Source organism: Vanrija pseudolonga, chromosome 1, assembly GCF_020906515.1.
Source record: "Vanrija pseudolonga chromosome 1, complete sequence".
In the NCBI taxonomy this organism is placed as follows: Eukaryota; Fungi; Basidiomycota; class Tremellomycetes; order Trichosporonales; family Trichosporonaceae; genus Vanrija; species Vanrija pseudolonga.
The window spans coordinates 394930-410741 of NC_085849.1; the positions used below are offsets into that span (position 1 = coordinate 394930).

Sequence of the window (15812 nt, forward strand, 5' to 3'; positions counted from 1 at the left end):
GAGACATAGGTAGCATGTGATAAAAGCTGTAGTCTGTCCAGTGGCCTCGTCCAGCCCACTCATTCATGTCTCACTTGTCACTGCTGCCAGCAATCGCAAGTGGTAATACAAGTTACCGCCAGAACATGCCATTGCGAGTCTCGCTTCACACTTCGAACAGGAAACAACAGCATCAGCTACGCTACGTCCTCGGACCATCATGGTGACCCTCGAGAGCAAGCCCAACCTCGAGAACAAGTCCAACCTCGAGAGCGAGCCCGACCTTGAGAACAAGCCCGACCCAGCGGCTCAGGCCGCGCTCGACCTGGCTACGACGGGACGACGACTGACCGTCAACCCCGCCGACCCGCTCTACGCGCAAGAGCTGATCAAGGGCATGAACTTGATCCTCGAGAAGTTAGATCAAATGTGCGTCCGCATGCTTCTCATGTAAGCTCAGTGGCGGGTTAGCACTGACGCCAACACAACCAACAGGAGCGCGTACGACGCGCCGCGTCGCGCCAATGGCCGTGCCGTGCACGACGACGACAAGCTCGTCAGCCTGCCGACCATGCCAGGCGTCATTGACCCCGCGGCCGCTGCCCTCCCAGCGCTCGGAGGGCCGCCGGAGATGTTTCCTGGCACTCTCGGCGCCCTGCGTCAGCTTAGCAGTGAGTCTCGCAGCGGCGCCGTTTGTCTAGTCGTCGTCGTCCTGACGCCATTACTAGGTGACGAGCTCGACGTCCTCCTGGCGGCGTACGCGCTCCCTCTTGATGGTGATACCGTCGCCAAGCGCGCCCGCTTTGCGACGTACATTGGCTACTTCATGTAGTGCCGGGGAATGACAGATATGGCAATGTTGTAACATATGCAAATTGGTGGGCGTCGTTGGTGCCGCCAATACTTGAGTCCTGTCGCGTCCAGCCAGCGGCGAATGATGACGCGTGCTCAAAATAAGTCGATCTCACGATCCCATCGACGTGTTGCCTTTGCCCAACCCACCTCCCACTCCCATGTCTCACACCACAACGGCCTACATCGTAGCCGCCGTGGCCGTCCTCCTAACGCTGACAATGGCATTCGGCAGAAAGAACAAGTTTGACGTGGCTGGGAAGGTACGTCCTGCTCCCCCTGCTCCCCCACCCAGTTCCCTCCGACGCGAGCTCACGCCCCCACCAGTTCGTGTACATCCCCGGCGGCTCCGCAGGCCTCGGCGCGTCCCTCGCCGAGGCGCTCCTCAAGCGCGGCGCGCACGTCGCCATCGTCGCGCGCGACGCCAAGCGCGCCGAAGCGACCGTGTCGCACCTCAAGACGTTCGCGTCCGACTCGCAAAAGGTGTTCTACGTCCAGGCGGACCTCACCTCGCGTACGGAATCCGACGCGGCCCTCGAAGCCGCGAGCAAGACGTTCGGCGCGAGCCCCGACTACGTCTTCCTCTGCGCGGGCTTCTCCAAGCCGCAGTACTTTGTCGAGGCGAGCCCCGAGGACCTGCAGAGCGGACTGGACGGCGTGTACTGGGTGTCGGCTTGGACCGCGCATGTGAGTGGATGGCGTGACGAGCGGCGCGGCGACCGTTCCGGTCTCTGTGACACCTAATGGTTGGGAGATGGGGGATACTCCGCGATCGCAAGCATCAATCGCCGAGTCTGCAGACGGCTGCCAGAGGCCGGTCGCGTCGCTCGCTCCCCCACCCCACCCCACCCTTTCACTAACACCCACCCCAGGCCGTCGTCAAGCGCTGGGTCAAGGAGGGCAAGAAGGGCACGCTCACCTTTGTGTCCTCGTTCCTCGGGTACACCTCGTTTGCGGGCTACTCGCCGTACTCACCGGGCAAGTACGCTCTGCGTGGTGAGTCGTTGCGGACGCCCCTTTCCGTGCTCCTCCTAACTTGCCCTCCTCGCAGGCCTTGCCGACTCGCTGCGCTCCGAGCTCCAGCTGCACGACATCACCGTGCACCTGTACATGCCTGCGGGCATCCTGTCGCCAGGTTACGAGAACGAGCAGAAGACCAAGCCGGGGATCACGAAGCAGATCGAGGAGGGCGACACGCCCATCGCGCCCGAGGCTGCTGCTGCGCTGTTGATCAAGGGGCTCGAGCGGGGAAACTACCAGATCACAAACGACCTGGTCACGGACCTCGTGCGCGTCGCTAGCAAGGGGCCTGTGCCGGGTAATGGGCTGTTGGACCTCGTGTACGGGTTCATTGGATTTGTGCGTGTGGAGGAAGGGGGGAAGGGAATCAGAAGTACTGACGCTGCAGATCGGCCTGCCCATCTGGCGCGCCGACGTCGACTCCAAGATCCGCAAGGCCGCCCCGGCCGTCACGGCAGAGCTCAAGGCCAAGGGCGTGTTGTAGAGCGCATGACATTGGTACCATTGCGCCGCTGCGGAATGCGGCTGGGCTTAGCTTGGCCAAGCAAGCATGCGCAAGCACTGATGACTCCGCACGGTGGCCATGGCCAAGACTTTGTGGCGTGCTCGCGATAGGAGACCGGCACGCTGACCATTCACCGCGCTGTCAGCTATCACTGGTATCATTGGAAATGGCGATAACTAAGCGGTGCTTGTCTCCCGGCTTCGTTGCGAGCAATGTCTTGGACACCGAGGGGGCCGTTGGAAATCGCATGGACACCGACCATTGTCAGCGTGATACCCAACGCTCGGCTCGCCCGTGTCCTCCTTGTCCTCACTACTCCCTCGCCTCGCTTCGCTCGCGCGTCTCTGGCACACACGTTGACATGCAACTGATGCTACAATAACTCGTACTACTACTATAAGGAATGTGCTCTTCCCATCCACCACTACCAGTTCTTGAGGCTGTACGAAATCTTCTGGCCAAACGACAGCTGCTTGTAGCGCTGGTCCTCCTCGTCGTCGTCCTCGACGTCGTGGAACTCGCGGGCACCCGAGTTGAGGTCCATCTCGTGGAGACGAACGTAGCTCGTTTTGCGGATGAGCTTGAAGCCAACGTAGCCAATGACGTAGACGGGGATGCCGATGTAGTGGGTAATGAACGTCTTGTAGCCAGTCGTGCCGAACGCCGACATGGGCATGAACGAGTCAAAGCCCTTGAAGAAGATGATGATGCAGACGAGGGGGAGGGCGATGTACGAGAGGTAGGGCTCGAGGCTCGAGGTGTAAGGGAGCGACGAGCGGGGGATGCCCTGGGCCTTCATGCCGCGGGTGAAGCCAATGTGCGAGGCGAGGATGGAGATCCATGCAAGACCACCAAAGACGGACACCGAGTTGACAAAGTAGTTGAACACGGTAAGAGCCGACTCGGCAGCGACAAGGTAGGCGAGGCCCATGAAGCATCCAGTGAAGGCAAAGGCGGCGAGGGGGACACCGCGCTTGGTGCAGTAGCGGAAGATGCGGGGGGCGTTGCCGTCCATGGCCATGCCGTAGAGGGTACGCGAGGCAATGTACTGGTCCGAGTTGGCAGCCGAGATGGTGAACATGAGGATACAGGCGTTGATGATGTGGGGGAGGACCTTGATGTGGGCGGCCTGGATGGCGACGACGTAAGGCGACGCGGCGGCACCACCACCGGTACCCTTCTTGGCGGCGGCGGCAAGGAGCGGGTCGTTGGAGTCGACAATCATACCGATAATGAGTGTGCCGAGGATGTAGAAGAAGAGGATACGGTAGAAGGTCTTGCGGATAGCCGAGGGGACCGTCTTGCGGGGGTTCTTGGCCTCACCGACGGTGACACCGACGAGCTCGGTACCCATGTAGGCGAAGAGGGCGAGGATGAGGGCGTTGACAAAGCCGAGGAACTTGCCGAGGCTGCCGGGCTGCTTGTAGGCCTTGAAGGCCTTGCCGTTCTTCCAGTAGCGGAATCCGAGGCGCTCCTGGCCGGGGACACCTCCGAGGTCGATGATGAGACCGAGGAGGATCAGACCGGTGAGGGTGACGACCTTGAGGAGGGAGAGCCAGAACTCGACCTCGCCGAACCACTTGATACCGAGCAAGTTGAGCGCAAAGACGAGCGCGACAAGGATCGTGACCCATGCGGCACCGTTGATCTTGGCGTTCCAGAAACGAATGACGAGCGCACCAGCGACAATCTGGTTGGGCGAGATGATGAGGTACTTGCAGAGGTAGACGAGGGCGGTAGCGAAGCCGAACGCGGGGTCGACGCAGCGGGTGGCGTGGCCGGCGAAACCCTTCTTGGAGGGGAACTTGGTCGACATCTCACCGAGGGCAATCATGACCGAGAAACAGCTGTGCGGTGTGTGAGCGGGGTTGCCCGGTGTTCGGTGCAATCGGTGCATTCTGCCACTTTGCCACTGGGCTGTGTGTGCTGTGCGGGGCTGCGAGCATGTTTCCGTGGGCTCCACGGGCTCCTCCGCACACGGCGGATGTACGGATGCCCGCGATCCCGCCGAGGTACATGCACACACGCATATGCACACGCGCTCCTGCCTGCCACCACGCGTCCACCAGTGTCCATGCGCTGTGCCATGTGCCAAGCGCTTGGAAACAGATACGCGAGGGCCGGGGCGCTGGCTGGCACGCGCGTCGTGGTCGCGTGCGCACGCACTCCCCCTGCGAAGCGAACGAAAACGAAAAGTCTGCCGCCTGCCACTCACCAGAAACCCATGATAACGTAGGACAGGAAGAGGGACGCGGGGCCGGAGCGGATGAGCGACGTGCCCGAGCCAATGACGAGACCGGTACCTGCGGCGGCGTGAGCGATGGGCTTGGGGTCATTGGACGCGGCGTGGGGACGAGCGGTAACCTTGCCGCTCGTCGCGAGCGAGCGAGCGAGCAAGCCAGCGAGGCAAGACAAGCGAGGTGATGACGAGGTGTGCCAAGTCGTGCATGCTCCGCCGGATGTACCGGCCTGGATGACGGCGGAGGCGGCGGCGGCGGCGGGGAAAAGCCACAACCGGACCCGCTCCGAGGGTAGGGGTATAGCCTCTTGGCGCTTTCAAACCCGCAGCCAGCCAGGCACAAATGCACCACCACAACCACCACTGGCGTCACGGGTACGTTGCTGGCTGGAGCACCGCCGACGAGCCCGGTGTGCACGGGGACAACCCACACTGTGGAGAGTGGGGTGGGTGAGGGCTGGTGGGTGGGTGGTGGGCCATGGTGGAGCCAGCTCGAGGTCACCAACAGCATGCTCATCGCTGCCGCCGATACCAACACCGACGCCCATCCTTTGACGCGCCGTGCCCCCGTCCCGCGGTCACGCAGTGTTTGCCTCGCCTGCCGCTCCCCGCTCCTCGCGACGCGTCCTACTGCCTGACACAACACTACTACTCACCGATAGCACCACCGATGGCGATCATACTAATCTGCCTAGGCTTGAGCGAACGGTGCGTCTCCTCCTGCTGGGGCTCTCCAGCGTCGACATGGTAGTCGTCCTGGGCGGCATAGACGTGGTCGGTAGCGAGGGCCTTCTCATTGTTGCCCTCGTACGGCCCCATCTCGTTCTTGTACTCGTTGGTACCGTTGTTGTAGTTGTTGTAGCCCGACATGGTGGGCGCGCTGCTTGCTGTGGTGGTGGCGAGCGGCGAGCGAGCAACTAGCGGGGAGTGGACGGGGGGCAGAGGGCTGGTGGTGCCCAAGCTGTCCTTTTAAAGCAGTGGCGCGGGACCTGGCCTGGCACCGCTGTGTGCAGTCACACCCCAAACATCCACCCACCCACACCACACACTGCCGCGGCACATTCGATATCCTCGTGCCACCAGTGTTGCCTCTCTGCCTCCCCGCCCCTGATCGACGAGACTGACACACTACAAGCGGGCCGACACGGATAAGTGCTGTAACCCCTGACGAGTGAACTGTCCAATCTCGACCGAGAACCCCGAGGGAGCGCGCGGCCCCACATGACCAGACCCACCATCCAGCATCCCATGCGTATCTTGGCATTTCTGCTATTGGCATTGGGCAGCAAAGCTGGGGCCGAAAGGACAGCAACGATGGGAAATGGAAGGCTGGGGGGCGGCCCCAAGGGCCTGACGACAGAATGACACCGTATCAAACCTACCGACCCGGCTGCTGCAACCTCTGCGTTCGGTATTTGCCCTGCTGCCCTTTCGATTCTCCTCCCCCTGAGGAGTACTCGTAATTTGATGACGGTGCGCGTACTCTCGCTTGGTTGGTTGGGTCGTGGAGCTGCAGCGCAGCTGGGTACTGCCAAGTCCACTAGTGTGGATTGGCTCGTCGCAAAGGCAGAAGACCACAGGCGGGCAGGCGGCAAGGCGGCATGCATGCCACTTGCAGTCCACACCCACCCCACACGCGCCTCTCGTCTGTTACCCGCCTCGCCTGCCAAACTCTAACGAGGCACTGCTTGCCTGCCTGCCTGTCTGTCCGGCCCCAGTGCCGCCTGGCGTTCTGGCGCCGCATTACTTCCGGGATATGGATGACTGTGGCCCCTCGTCCTCTGCTCTGATGCCTTGCTGGCCACACTGACACAAATGTCATCCGGTTCTACCGGCGGGGTGCAAGGTTTCAAAAGTGACCCGTCCACTGCCTTGGCACTGTGCACGGGGGTCGCCCGTGTAGGTGGCGCCCATGCCGCCGCGAGGTGCTAGGGCCCAGTTAACCGACCTTATCTCACCCGTCGCGGCCACCCTGCCTTCACGTGATGGGCCGCGGCGTTCGCGCTCGCCCACTCACTCCTCACTCAATGCAACCACCCAGCCAACGACGAACGCCGCACGTCCCGCCCGCTCCACCGTCGTCACTGCCACACCGCACCGCGCGACTCCACACTCGTCTGCGAATAGCACAGGCTCCGCCGGCGGCGGAGGCGACGGTCTAGAACAATACGAACGCGGGATGCATCATGGCGAGGCCTTGCTCTTCCTCGTTCCCCCTCCGACGGCACAGCAGCAACGCTCAAACGAGCAGGCGCAGGTAGGCCATGCCCAAAGGCCAAGCCACACGCCTCGGTTGTAGCTTGCCAGCGCCGCTTCTACCTTTTCGAATTCGAGTTCGAATTTCGCCCCAACCCTCCCTGTGTCGCTTTTTCTTTGCCTTGCCTCTGACAACGTCGCCGCGAGCTTGGACCCACTCTTCGGCCCCGTTGTCGTCGACTGCGGGGTACATTGGGGCCAGCGGAGGGCCGCATGTGTGATCGTCGAGCACGTCGTCGTGGAGTGACAACCTCGCTCGCACCAGCCAGCAAACCGTCCGTTCCGTCTCAATAATGCCCACTTATCGTGCCCGTGACCTCGTCCACCAAGCCGCACGATCCCGAAACATGCCGAGTGTGGCCATCGCCGCCGGTGCTATGTTTTCCCATCTCGCAGTGGGCAGTGCTGCACCGTGTCGTCGGCGTCGGACTCGGAGCACCGCCAACAATCCACATACATGCATGCGGGCAAGTCCGAGACGCTCCGTCGCCGCCTCCACGTCTCCACCACCACCCACATTCCCCACCCCCACTTCGCGTAGCCCCGTGAGCCGAGGCACCTCGCCGCCCCTGGTCTTACCTTGTCTAAGCGAACGGTGGTTCTTGGCATCGCCGCAGCAACAGTGTAAACGAGTGAGTGCGAGCACCGAGCAGCTTGTTGCGTGCTGTGGCTGCTGCGTGGCGCCCAACTAGCACTTCCCAGTCCTGACTTGAGGTCTTGCACAGACCCCGGTGTCTTACGGGATGTCCGGAGGGCGAAAAGACCGAGGTTGGCCTGCGGGGCGTGTACTTCCGCTGCCAAGGGAGCCGCGGCTTGGCGGCCGCTAGCCGCCTACAGCCTTCCCTGTGGGTGTGGCAGTCGTACCGCCGGCCTCCCCCACGTCCTCGTTGCGTATTCGCCAACGGTGCATCTTCGGCTTCCCCGAGAAAAGGTGCGGACGAGTGGGGAGAGTGTTCGAAATACCTGCTTTGAAAGCGGCGATAGTGGACAGGGATCGGGCAGTTGTGGGAACGACTGCTAGGGAATCGGCGACACTCGCCGGCGGCAGCGGCGAACGTCGTGCGATGTTGCCAACGCAACAGCCAACTTGACTTTGTCACTCACCTTCTCAACAGAATCGATGCTGTCGGCCCATGCCGCAACTCAACTGAAGAAACTGACCGAGAGGGGAGCTTCTCAGTGACAGCCCGACGCGGCGGCGCCCCGCGAGCCGCTGGACGATTTGTAACGCCGCTGCGGGGCTTGGCCGCCGGAGTTGTGGGTTGGAGTGGAGGGCCGGAGTTGTGCGTTGAAGTGGAGGTGGTGAGTGGAGGACAACCTGCGGGCCGAGGCTCGACACAGCTGCTGGATAAGTACGAGCGAATGTCTATTCATTTCTACTCATCGATTCTAATACTATATGTTCTTTGAAATGTCCACAACTTTCAGACGAAGAAGAAGACGGCTCGCTGGAACCACTTACTTCCAGAAGAGGGCCTGGCCGTTGAAGCCCTTGGACAGCTCAGTGCCCTGGGGAAGGTCGTAGCGCTCAAAGTGCTGGAAGAACTTGAACTTGCCAGGGGCGGTGATCTTGAACGCGCGGATGGCGCGGTAAGACGGCACGAGGACGTACATGAGGTCGTAGGTGCCGCGGTGGCCGATCGCGACGTCGGTGATGGCCGCGTTGGTGCCGAGGTGGTGGTGCGACTTCACAGTGCCCTTGAGGGTGGTGGGGTCGACCGAGATCTCAGTCACGTTGCTGGTGACGGCGTCGACGAGGAAGAAGCTTTTGGTGAGCTCCGACTGGGCGGTCCAGCAGACGGCCATCTCGCCGTCAAGAGTGCCAGGGACGGCAGAGGGGTTGGCGCCGAAGCGGAACACCTCGAAGCCCGAAGCGGGGTCGGGCGAGACGAACACGCCGGGGTTGACAGAGTCCTCAACAAGCGCGAAGGGCAGCTGAGCAGGCGTCTTGGTGGGCTCGGCGGCGAGGGTCGAGCCGGTGATGGCGTACGTGTAGATCGAGCCCGGCTGGAGCTGGGCGGTCGAGTTGGCGGGGGGAGGGATACCCTTGATGGCGACGTGGAGGGCCGAGCCGTCGCGGGCGAAGGTGATGGACGAAGGGGTACCGGGGAGGCTGCAGTAGGTCGTCAGTGGCGCTCGGGTCGTTTCAGCTCGCCGTATGTACTTACTTCATGGGCGGGGTGGTGAGGTTGAAGCCGAAGGTGCGGTCCCAGCCGGCCATGTGCGACCAGCCGCTAGCACCAGCCTCGTAACAAGCAAAGCCGTTCACCTTGCCGGCGTTGAGGACACAGAGGGTCTTGCCGTCGGCGCTCGCACCGAGCGAGTTGGGGAACTCGCCGTACGAGGGGAACGTGCCGGCGAGCTTGGGGTTGGCGGGGTCGGCCGCGTCAATGTCGAACACGCTGAAGGTGTTGGAGCCCGAGTTGACGTTGAGGACCTGCTTGCCGACCACGATGACCGAGTTGGACGAGACGAGGGGGTCGGGCTGGCGGTGTGTCAGCACAGGAATGCGGGGGTGCGAATGTGCCACTCCCACACCGCGCCACTTACGTGGTTCACCTCGGGGCCAGGCATGTTGATGGTCGCCGAGCCGTTACCGCCGGTCCAGACGGCCGAGCCGGCGACAAGCTTGCCCGAGGGCTCGATGTAGTTGGCGACGAGCTGGTTGCCAGCGAGGCCGTTGGTCTGGAAGTAGCTGCGCGTGGCGCGTCAGTACCGCCGCACGCGTCGCAAGCCCTCTGCTGTGGCCGGGCAAGCACTTACCTGGCGCCGATCGAGTCCTGCCAGCGCGCAGTGGGGGCGGCAGCAGCGAGCGAGGCGAGCAGGGAGAAGAGGAGAGGAGCGAGCATCGTTGTGGGAGTGCGTGAGTTGAGTGAGTGTGGGCAGTGGTTAGCGTGCATCAAGAGATCTTATATGATGGATCTGCGCGAGCTGCGCGGCTATCAGCAACAATGCCCAGTACATCGTGAGCTATTCTCGGCGTGAGTGAGTGAGTGTTTAGACGCCATGTTGTTGCTTGCTCGTCAGCTCGGTGCTCGTGGTGACTGTGTCGGCGCCAGCTCGGCGTCGGCGCCGGTGTGGTATTTACTTGATGTGTAGTGTGTAGAGCAAAAGGACGCACAGGACGGCCGACCTAATAAAATGGCGCCCCAGGGCAAACCGACGCCAGGTTGACTCAACCACCGCCACTTTCCCTGGGCTGCACACACACCCCAGCGCTATTTTTTGACGTCACCGAGGTCTGTGCGGAAAAGTTACACTGCACAGCGGCTACCTCCACCTTCCTCGCCGCCTTCCTCGCCTTCCTTCGGTGGTCGCTCCCAGCGCGCGCTTCAGTTGATCCGCAAGCGCCAAGTCGACATTCACAAACAAACAACAAACAACTACAGTCACCTCGCGTCACCTCTCTTGCGCCGCGGCATGACGAGCACGAGCTAACCCGTGACTCCACCTCGCACAACTACCCGACACGACAATGCCAAAAGACGACGCCACTCCCGACGCCGGCGCCGACGAGCGCCGCGACCGCCGTCGCGCCATCAATCGGCGCGCACAACAACGCAGCCGGGAGCAGAAACAGAGCTTGATTGAGCGATTGCAGGCCGAGAACGCGGCACTGAGGGAAAGATTCGGCCTGGGACAGTCTGCTGCTGCTACCAGCGGGCAAGGTGCCGCCTTGGCACCGACACACAGCGCCCCACAGTACCACAGCTCTGGCTCAGTGTCCCCTCTGTACGTCTCACTACACGCTGCGCCCAGCGCTGACGCCTGCGCAGCCCACCACTCAACCACTCGTCAAGCTCGGCCTCGGCGTCCCTCTCGCCCGCTGCCCCGCCAGCGCCATCCGCAGCCAGCACCGACCTCGACGCTTTGCGGCAGGCCTTCCTCGCCGTCCTTGCCTCGGTGTGTGACCCCCACCTGAACACCATCCATGCCATCTGTGCCAAGTTTGCGCAGAGCCGCGGGCGGGCGGTGCAAGTGGGCGATTTGCACCCCCCACGACCGGTCAACCGGCCGTTGAACGCCGGTGCCCCGGGCGGTGCAACTACCAACGGGTTCGGACACGACGGTAACCCGCACCCCCATCATCATCACCACCACGGGCACGGGCACGCTCACGCGCACGCGCACACGCCGCACGGCTTCCCCCAACCCCCAGGCGGCAGCACCGACCCCTTTGGCGCCGATCCCAACGCGTGGCTCGACGACCTCCTCACCACCCTCCTCCCCCCAACAGCGTACGTCACGTCGGACCCCGAAGCCGCTGGCCCGCTCTCCGTGCCCCTCTTTGAGCCGGCGCACCCGATCAACGGGCTCGAGCTCGACGCGGGCGGCGTGTGGGCGTTTGTCGTCGCCACCGTCGACCTCAGCCGCACCGACGCAGAGTACCTCGCCTCCCGGCTCACCTCCATGATCAGGTGTTATGGCTTCGGGCCGGTCCTCCTGCGGCACGAGGTCGAGGGCGTGTGTGCCGACTTTCCGGCGCTGCACGCCGGCGTTGTGGCCTAGCTACTGTAGAGGGAGGGGCGTTTGTACACTCCATAGACGAACTGTATGTAGCATTGTCACCTGTCCGTGACCACGCACTGTCGTCTCGGCGACGACTTGTTGCAGCTACAGCCCTCGACGACCCCTGCGGACACCAGCCTCGGCAGGGGCGTGCATGCGGTTACGTAACCACCACTACCACCCAATCCTGACGCCATCATCCGTGACATTTCGGCGACGTCTTCTTCGCTTTCTCGACTCGACAATAACAATGTCCCTACGCACCGCGGCGCGACTTCTCCAGCGCAACGTGCCTCGTCTGGCCGCGAGGCCAGCGGCCTCAGCAGCGGTGGCAGCGGCTCGTCTGCCTCTGCGCACCGTTACCCGCCCGCTCGGGGCCACACGACACGCCTCGTCGACGCCAAAGGGCGACCCAGGCCTCGACCCGTCCATTGCCGTGCGGTGGGTCGCCTGAGCTAACCTTGCATGTCGTCTCGCTGACCCGCCACCGCAGCGACCTCACCGACGCAGAGTACGCCGACCGCGCTGACGCCGACATGGACCTGCTGCACGAGGCGATCGAGGTGCTGGTCGAGGACTTTGGCGCGGCCAACTGGGAGGTGGAGTACAGTGTGAGTGGCGAGCGAGCGAGCTCTGACAAGTGGCGACAACGAGCTCACGCCCGCCCAGTCCGGCGTCATGACCGTCACCCTGCCGCCCATCGGCACGTACGTGATCAACAAGCAGCCGCCAAACCACCAGATCTGGGTCAGCTCGCCCGTGTCTGGCCCTCAGCGCTTCAGCTACGGCAAGGACGTCGAGGGGTGGGTGCACCACCGCAAGGCTGGCGTGTCGCTTGGCGCGCTGCTCGACGCCGAGTTCAAGGTCTTGTTGAAGGAGCAGCTCAATGAGGAGGGGTGGGAGGGCACAGGACTCAAGTAGGAAGACGACACAGCATGCAGCACCACTTTTTATCAATGCAGAGCGGGGATACAGAGCGGTTGGTTGGTATGGTATACAAGTGCAGGGTATTTATGATGGGTGCTTAATCTTCCTCCTCCTCTGCAGCCGGGGCCGCTGCCGACGTCACCGGCGCCGCCAACGAGCCCCTCCTCAAACGCGGCGCGGCGAGCTTGCCCTCCCGCTCACGCTTCTTCCGCAGCTCGCGCGACACTCCGGCGCCCTTGATACGCCACTTGCGGCGCGTCTCCAAGGCCTTGCCGTACGACGTGGCCACAAAGGTCAGGTACTTGACAGCCGTCCAGTTCTCGTCGCGCACAAAGTGCTGGTGCAGCACCTTGACGTCGTCGAAAAGCAGGTGCGGCGGGATCTCAGGCTCAGCGACAGCCGCAATGTCCACCATGCGCACGCCGAGGTCGGGCTTAAGAACAGGGCTGTACGTCTCGCGGATCGCGGTGGGCGGGTAGATGCCCCAGAACTCCTTGACCAGCGCAAGTCCACGCTCGTTGTCCTCGCCGATGGCCGCCAGGCGGATCCCAGCAGACCACGCGGCCTCGACCTGGCGCTCGGCGAGACCGGCGAGCCAGCGGCGGCGGGCCGACGCACGGTCAGGGCCGTTGCCCAGAGCCGCGAGTGCAATGGGTTGCCATGCGCGGTAGGCCTCAAACATCTCCTGTCCCCACTCCTGGGCGACAGCGCGGTCGTCGGTGGGCAGCCGGCCGCGAGCACAACGGTCCAGTACGTTGATGTAGCTCCAGCCGTTGGGCCGGAGTGTGAAAGTCGCCGTGCTCGTCGGGATGGTGTCGCTGCCTGCCAGCTCGGCCCAGGTCTCATTGAACGTGGTGCGCGCGTCGGCAAGGGACTTGGCGTGCTTGAGCTGAACCGACATGTACGAGTTGACCAGGCGACGCGACAGTCGCACGTTGGCGAAGGGGTGCTGGATGATAGACACTGGGCCTTCGCGGGCAGCAGCTGTGTCCTTGAGAATCTGCTGGAACAGCACAACAGCCTCGGCAAGTGCCTCGGCGCTGGTCTGAGGTCCGACCGTGGAGGACTCGGCCTCAGCCTCAGCCTCGGCGATGTTGGTAGGATCCTCGTCTGCCTCGGCCTCCTCAGCGGCGGCCTCTTCTCGTTCTCCGTTCGTGCGAGTGACCGATTTACGCGTAACAGGCGGGTTCCACGCCGCGTAGGTCTGGAACACACCAGCCATCATTTCGGCATCGGGACCCTTGATCGAGTTGGTGTGCGCAAAGGCCGCGGCACGCGAGAGGTCGACGACTTCGTTGAGGATCCAGCGCGCACGGTCGAGATCGCCCGCACGCTTAGTTCCCTCCAACAGTGCAGCGAACGTCTCAATGGTCGGCGTCCAGGGCGAGATAACACGCTGGATCTCCGAGTCCTCGAATGGCACAAGAGTGGCCTCCTCGTGCTTGCCGAGCATTTGACCGAGGAGATCGTACGCCTCGAGATAGTTTTCCTTGGTACTGCCAAGGGCACGGATGATGGCGTCAAACTCCTCGCGCTTGGGCTGGATCTGGTCGCCCTCGGTCGTCATCTCAATCCACAGGTCACGAGCACGCTCGGGCTGAGGCTCGCGCGCGTCCGAACAAACATTGATCATGATCGTGTACAGCTCGCGTGTGGGCTGGGGGTGGGCAGCGAAGCGCATGTGCGCGAACAGATCCCATGCGAGTGCGCGCGAGTGCGAGTTGACCTGCGTTGTTGGGCTGGACACAGTGAGGTGTTTGAGGACAACGCCGTATGAAGACTGAGGGAAGGGCTTGCTGATGTTCTCGCTGGCGGTGAGGAGGGAGATGGCTGCCTCGGAGCTACCATTCGGTCCGTTGAGGTACGATGAGACGAGCATGTCGCGGTGGTGGTCTGTGATCTCGAGCCCAACTGGCGGGTTAGAGTCTTCCCCATCTGGGTACCCACCATTCTCGAAATCAGAGATCAGCCTCGCGACAGCAGCAGTATCGCCCAGCTTGGCGTACACTTCGACAACCTGGTCGAGCTGACCCTGCGTCGGCAAGACGCCATGGCGCTCCATGGTACTCAGTAGGACTTCGGCTCCGGTAGCGTCGCCGCTTGCAGCCTGCATTGTCAGCTCGAACCGATTCACTTCTACTCACGAAACTGTCAAGCAGAGCCTGCCACTCTCCCTTGCGCACGATGCCGAGGGGGATCGTTGTCGGCCCCCGGGGCTCCGCAGGGGCGAGGTTGATGAGTGCAGCGGTGAGGGCGATATGCGCAGGCGTGGACTCGGGTAACGTTGGAATGAGCGAGGGAGGTGCAGGAGCGCCCTCCTCGGCCTGCTCGTCCGTCGGCGCCTCCAGCCGCGCGCGCAGCTCCTGGAACAGCCTCGCCCGCTCGTACTTCGACGTGTGCCTGTGTGACTCCGGAGCTTCGATCTGCGCCAAGCCTTGCTTCACCTCCTCCGCCGCGCCGGAGAGCACGACGCTGGAGTAGAACGCGCGCAGGCCCTCCTCGTCAAACTCTGGAACATTGCGGATGGCGTCTTCCACAATCTGCGTCTTGGCCTCCTTGTGGATGGCCGCGATGGACGGCAGACCTTTGCTGTCCAGAGGAAACTTGGTCATGATCTCCTCTTCTGTCGGAACACGGTCCTCAGGTTCGGGCCGGTACAGTGGGAAGGTCGAAGGGTCGGGCTGGCCCGGCGCCGTGTTGGCGACGTACTGTGGTCGCGGCGGTGGGGTGGCTGGTGGCGGGCCCGTAACGCCTGGTGCACGCTCCGTGGGCTCGAACGCAGCGTTGGAAGAAGAAGTAGCGGCAGTCTTGAAGATAGTCTCGAAGTCTGGCTCAAAGTCTGGCTCCCACTCAGGCTCGCCCTCGACCTCCCTGCGCGAGTTGAAGGTCGGCTTGGAGTCAAACCTCGACGACCTGCCGGCTGACTTGAAGCGAGGCCTGAAGCCACGCTCCTCGTACCGTGATGATCTCTCGACATCACCATCGTCGTCTCTCCTCCTGAACGACGGTGCTGAGCGAGGCGCCCGCTCCTGTCGCTCCTGTCGCCGGCGTTCCCGCTCCGCGGGGTCTGGGGGAAACGCATTGTCCGAGCTGCCAGGCCTACGGTGTGAGCTGCCGCACCACAGCTGAGAACGTACCCTCTCAGTCCAAACCTGGGGCGATCTGGCCGCTCTCCCCGCTCAGGTCGGCGGCGTCCTCGTCCCCTCTCCTCAGGCTCACGGGGCGGCGCGCGACTCTCGACTCCTCTGTTGGCAGCGTGAGCTGCGTTCTACTCCGCCAAAGTCGCAACTCACTCTTTCAGGCCGAACGGCGACCTCGACGCGAACCGAACGCCCCGTAGCCTCGTCACTTTGCGCACGATTGTCGGTCTCAACATTGTGCGTGGGTGTTGTTGTAGTCGTGTGAGATGGGATCGAGGCGCACAAATGGAAAAATATCGAAGGAAGTGGAGGTTGTCGGATTACTACGGGTTCAAATTAAAAGTTGTAATGTCACGTGACGACATAACAATGGGATTCTAATGGC

The 15812-nt window shown here is 62.8% G+C and overlaps 7 protein-coding genes across 7 annotated transcripts; 4 read left to right on the forward strand and 3 right to left on the reverse strand.

Moving 5' to 3' along the window:
* Positions 1 to 199: 199 nt before the first annotated feature.
* On the forward strand, positions 200 to 811 carry LOC62_01G000184 (uncharacterized protein; the record flags this gene model as incomplete). Its single annotated transcript, XM_062766605.1, has 2 exons — positions 200 to 429; positions 475 to 811. The coding sequence occupies 2 exons, from the start codon at positions 200 to 202 to the stop codon at positions 809 to 811; spliced, it is 567 nt and encodes a 188-aa protein (XP_062622589.1).
* A 166-nt stretch (positions 812 to 977) lies between these two features.
* Positions 978 to 2676, forward strand: TSC10 (3-ketodihydrosphingosine reductase TSC10). Its single transcript, XM_062766606.1, has 5 exons — positions 978 to 1094; positions 1159 to 1518; positions 1704 to 1827; positions 1883 to 2190; positions 2240 to 2676. The coding sequence occupies exons 1-5, from the start codon at positions 993 to 995 to the stop codon at positions 2333 to 2335; spliced, it is 990 nt and encodes a 329-aa protein (XP_062622590.1). The 5' UTR covers positions 978 to 992; the 3' UTR covers positions 2336 to 2676.
* Positions 2677 to 2780: 104 nt separating this feature from the next.
* Positions 2781 to 5608, reverse strand: DIP5_0 (Dicarboxylic amino acid permease; the record flags this gene model as incomplete). The annotated part of the gene is made up of 3 exons (XM_062766607.1): positions 5252 to 5608; positions 4572 to 4659; positions 2781 to 4203 (listed from the first exon to the last, which is right to left on the reverse strand). The coding sequence occupies exons 1-3, from the start codon at positions 5463 to 5465 to the stop codon at positions 2781 to 2783; spliced, it is 1725 nt and encodes a 574-aa protein (XP_062622591.1). The 5' UTR covers positions 5466 to 5608.
* Positions 5609 to 8309: 2701 nt separating this feature from the next.
* LOC62_01G000187 (uncharacterized protein) lies at positions 8310 to 9700 on the reverse strand (the record flags this gene model as incomplete). Its single annotated transcript, XM_062766608.1, has 4 exons — positions 8310 to 8964; positions 9020 to 9336; positions 9402 to 9546; positions 9615 to 9700. 4 exons carry the CDS (start codon positions 9698 to 9700, stop codon positions 8310 to 8312), a joined length of 1203 nt encoding a protein of 400 aa, XP_062622592.1.
* A 512-nt stretch (positions 9701 to 10212) lies between these two features.
* On the forward strand, positions 10213 to 11420 carry LOC62_01G000188 (uncharacterized protein). Its single transcript, XM_062766609.1, has 2 exons — positions 10213 to 10583; positions 10628 to 11420. The coding sequence occupies exons 1-2, from the start codon at positions 10327 to 10329 to the stop codon at positions 11358 to 11360; spliced, it is 990 nt and encodes a 329-aa protein (XP_062622593.1). The 5' UTR covers positions 10213 to 10326; the 3' UTR covers positions 11361 to 11420.
* A 179-nt stretch (positions 11421 to 11599) lies between these two features.
* Positions 11600 to 12317, forward strand: SPCC1183.03c (Frataxin, mitochondrial). Its single transcript, XM_062766610.1, has 3 exons — positions 11600 to 11801; positions 11854 to 11971; positions 12030 to 12317. Exons 1-3 carry the CDS (start codon positions 11611 to 11613, stop codon positions 12279 to 12281), a joined length of 561 nt encoding a protein of 186 aa, XP_062622594.1. The 5' UTR covers positions 11600 to 11610; the 3' UTR covers positions 12282 to 12317.
* LOC62_01G000190 (uncharacterized protein) lies at positions 12310 to 15686 on the reverse strand. Its single transcript, XM_062766611.1, has 5 exons — positions 15581 to 15686; positions 15425 to 15439; positions 14432 to 15386; positions 14235 to 14394; positions 12310 to 14198 (listed from the first exon to the last, which is right to left on the reverse strand). The coding sequence occupies exons 1-5, from the start codon at positions 15661 to 15663 to the stop codon at positions 12385 to 12387; spliced, it is 3027 nt and encodes a 1008-aa protein (XP_062622595.1). The 5' UTR covers positions 15664 to 15686; the 3' UTR covers positions 12310 to 12384.
* Between the last annotated feature and the right edge of the window lie 126 nt (positions 15687 to 15812).

Bases quoted from the DNA above. Each gene is read 5' to 3' on its own strand.
- TSC10 (XM_062766606.1), top strand. From the start codon at position 993: ATGTCTCACACCACAACGGCCTACATCGTAGCCGCCGTGGCCGTCCTC. The intron at 1,095-1,158 runs GTACGTCCTGCT...CGCCCCCACCAG, and splicing joins AGTTTGACGTGGCTGGGAAG to TTCGTGTACATCCCCGGCGG. The intron at 1,519-1,703 runs GTGAGTGGATGG...CACCCACCCCAG, and splicing joins TGTCGGCTTGGACCGCGCAT to GCCGTCGTCAAGCGCTGGGT.
- LOC62_01G000188 (XM_062766609.1), top strand. From the start codon at position 10,327: ATGCCAAAAGACGACGCCACTCCCGACGCCGGCGCCGACGAGCGCCGC. The intron at 10,584-10,627 runs GTACGTCTCACT...ACGCCTGCGCAG, and splicing joins TCTGGCTCAGTGTCCCCTCT to CCCACCACTCAACCACTCGT.
- SPCC1183.03c (XM_062766610.1), top strand. From the start codon at position 11,611: ATGTCCCTACGCACCGCGGCGCGACTTCTCCAGCGCAACGTGCCTCGT. The intron at 11,802-11,853 runs GTGGGTCGCCTG...CCGCCACCGCAG, and splicing joins GACCCGTCCATTGCCGTGCG to CGACCTCACCGACGCAGAGT. The intron at 11,972-12,029 runs GTGAGTGGCGAG...ACGCCCGCCCAG, and splicing joins ACTGGGAGGTGGAGTACAGT to TCCGGCGTCATGACCGTCAC.
- LOC62_01G000190 (XM_062766611.1), bottom strand. From the start codon at position 15,663: ATGTTGAGACCGACAATCGTGCGCAAAGTGACGAGGCTACGGGGCGTT. The intron at 14,395-14,431 runs GTGAGTAGAAGT...CTGACAATGCAG, and splicing joins AGGCTCTGCTTGACAGTTTC to GCTGCAAGCGGCGACGCTAC. The intron at 14,199-14,234 runs GTGGGTACCCAG...CTAACCCGCCAG, and splicing joins GATCTCTGATTTCGAGAATG to TTGGGCTCGAGATCACAGAC.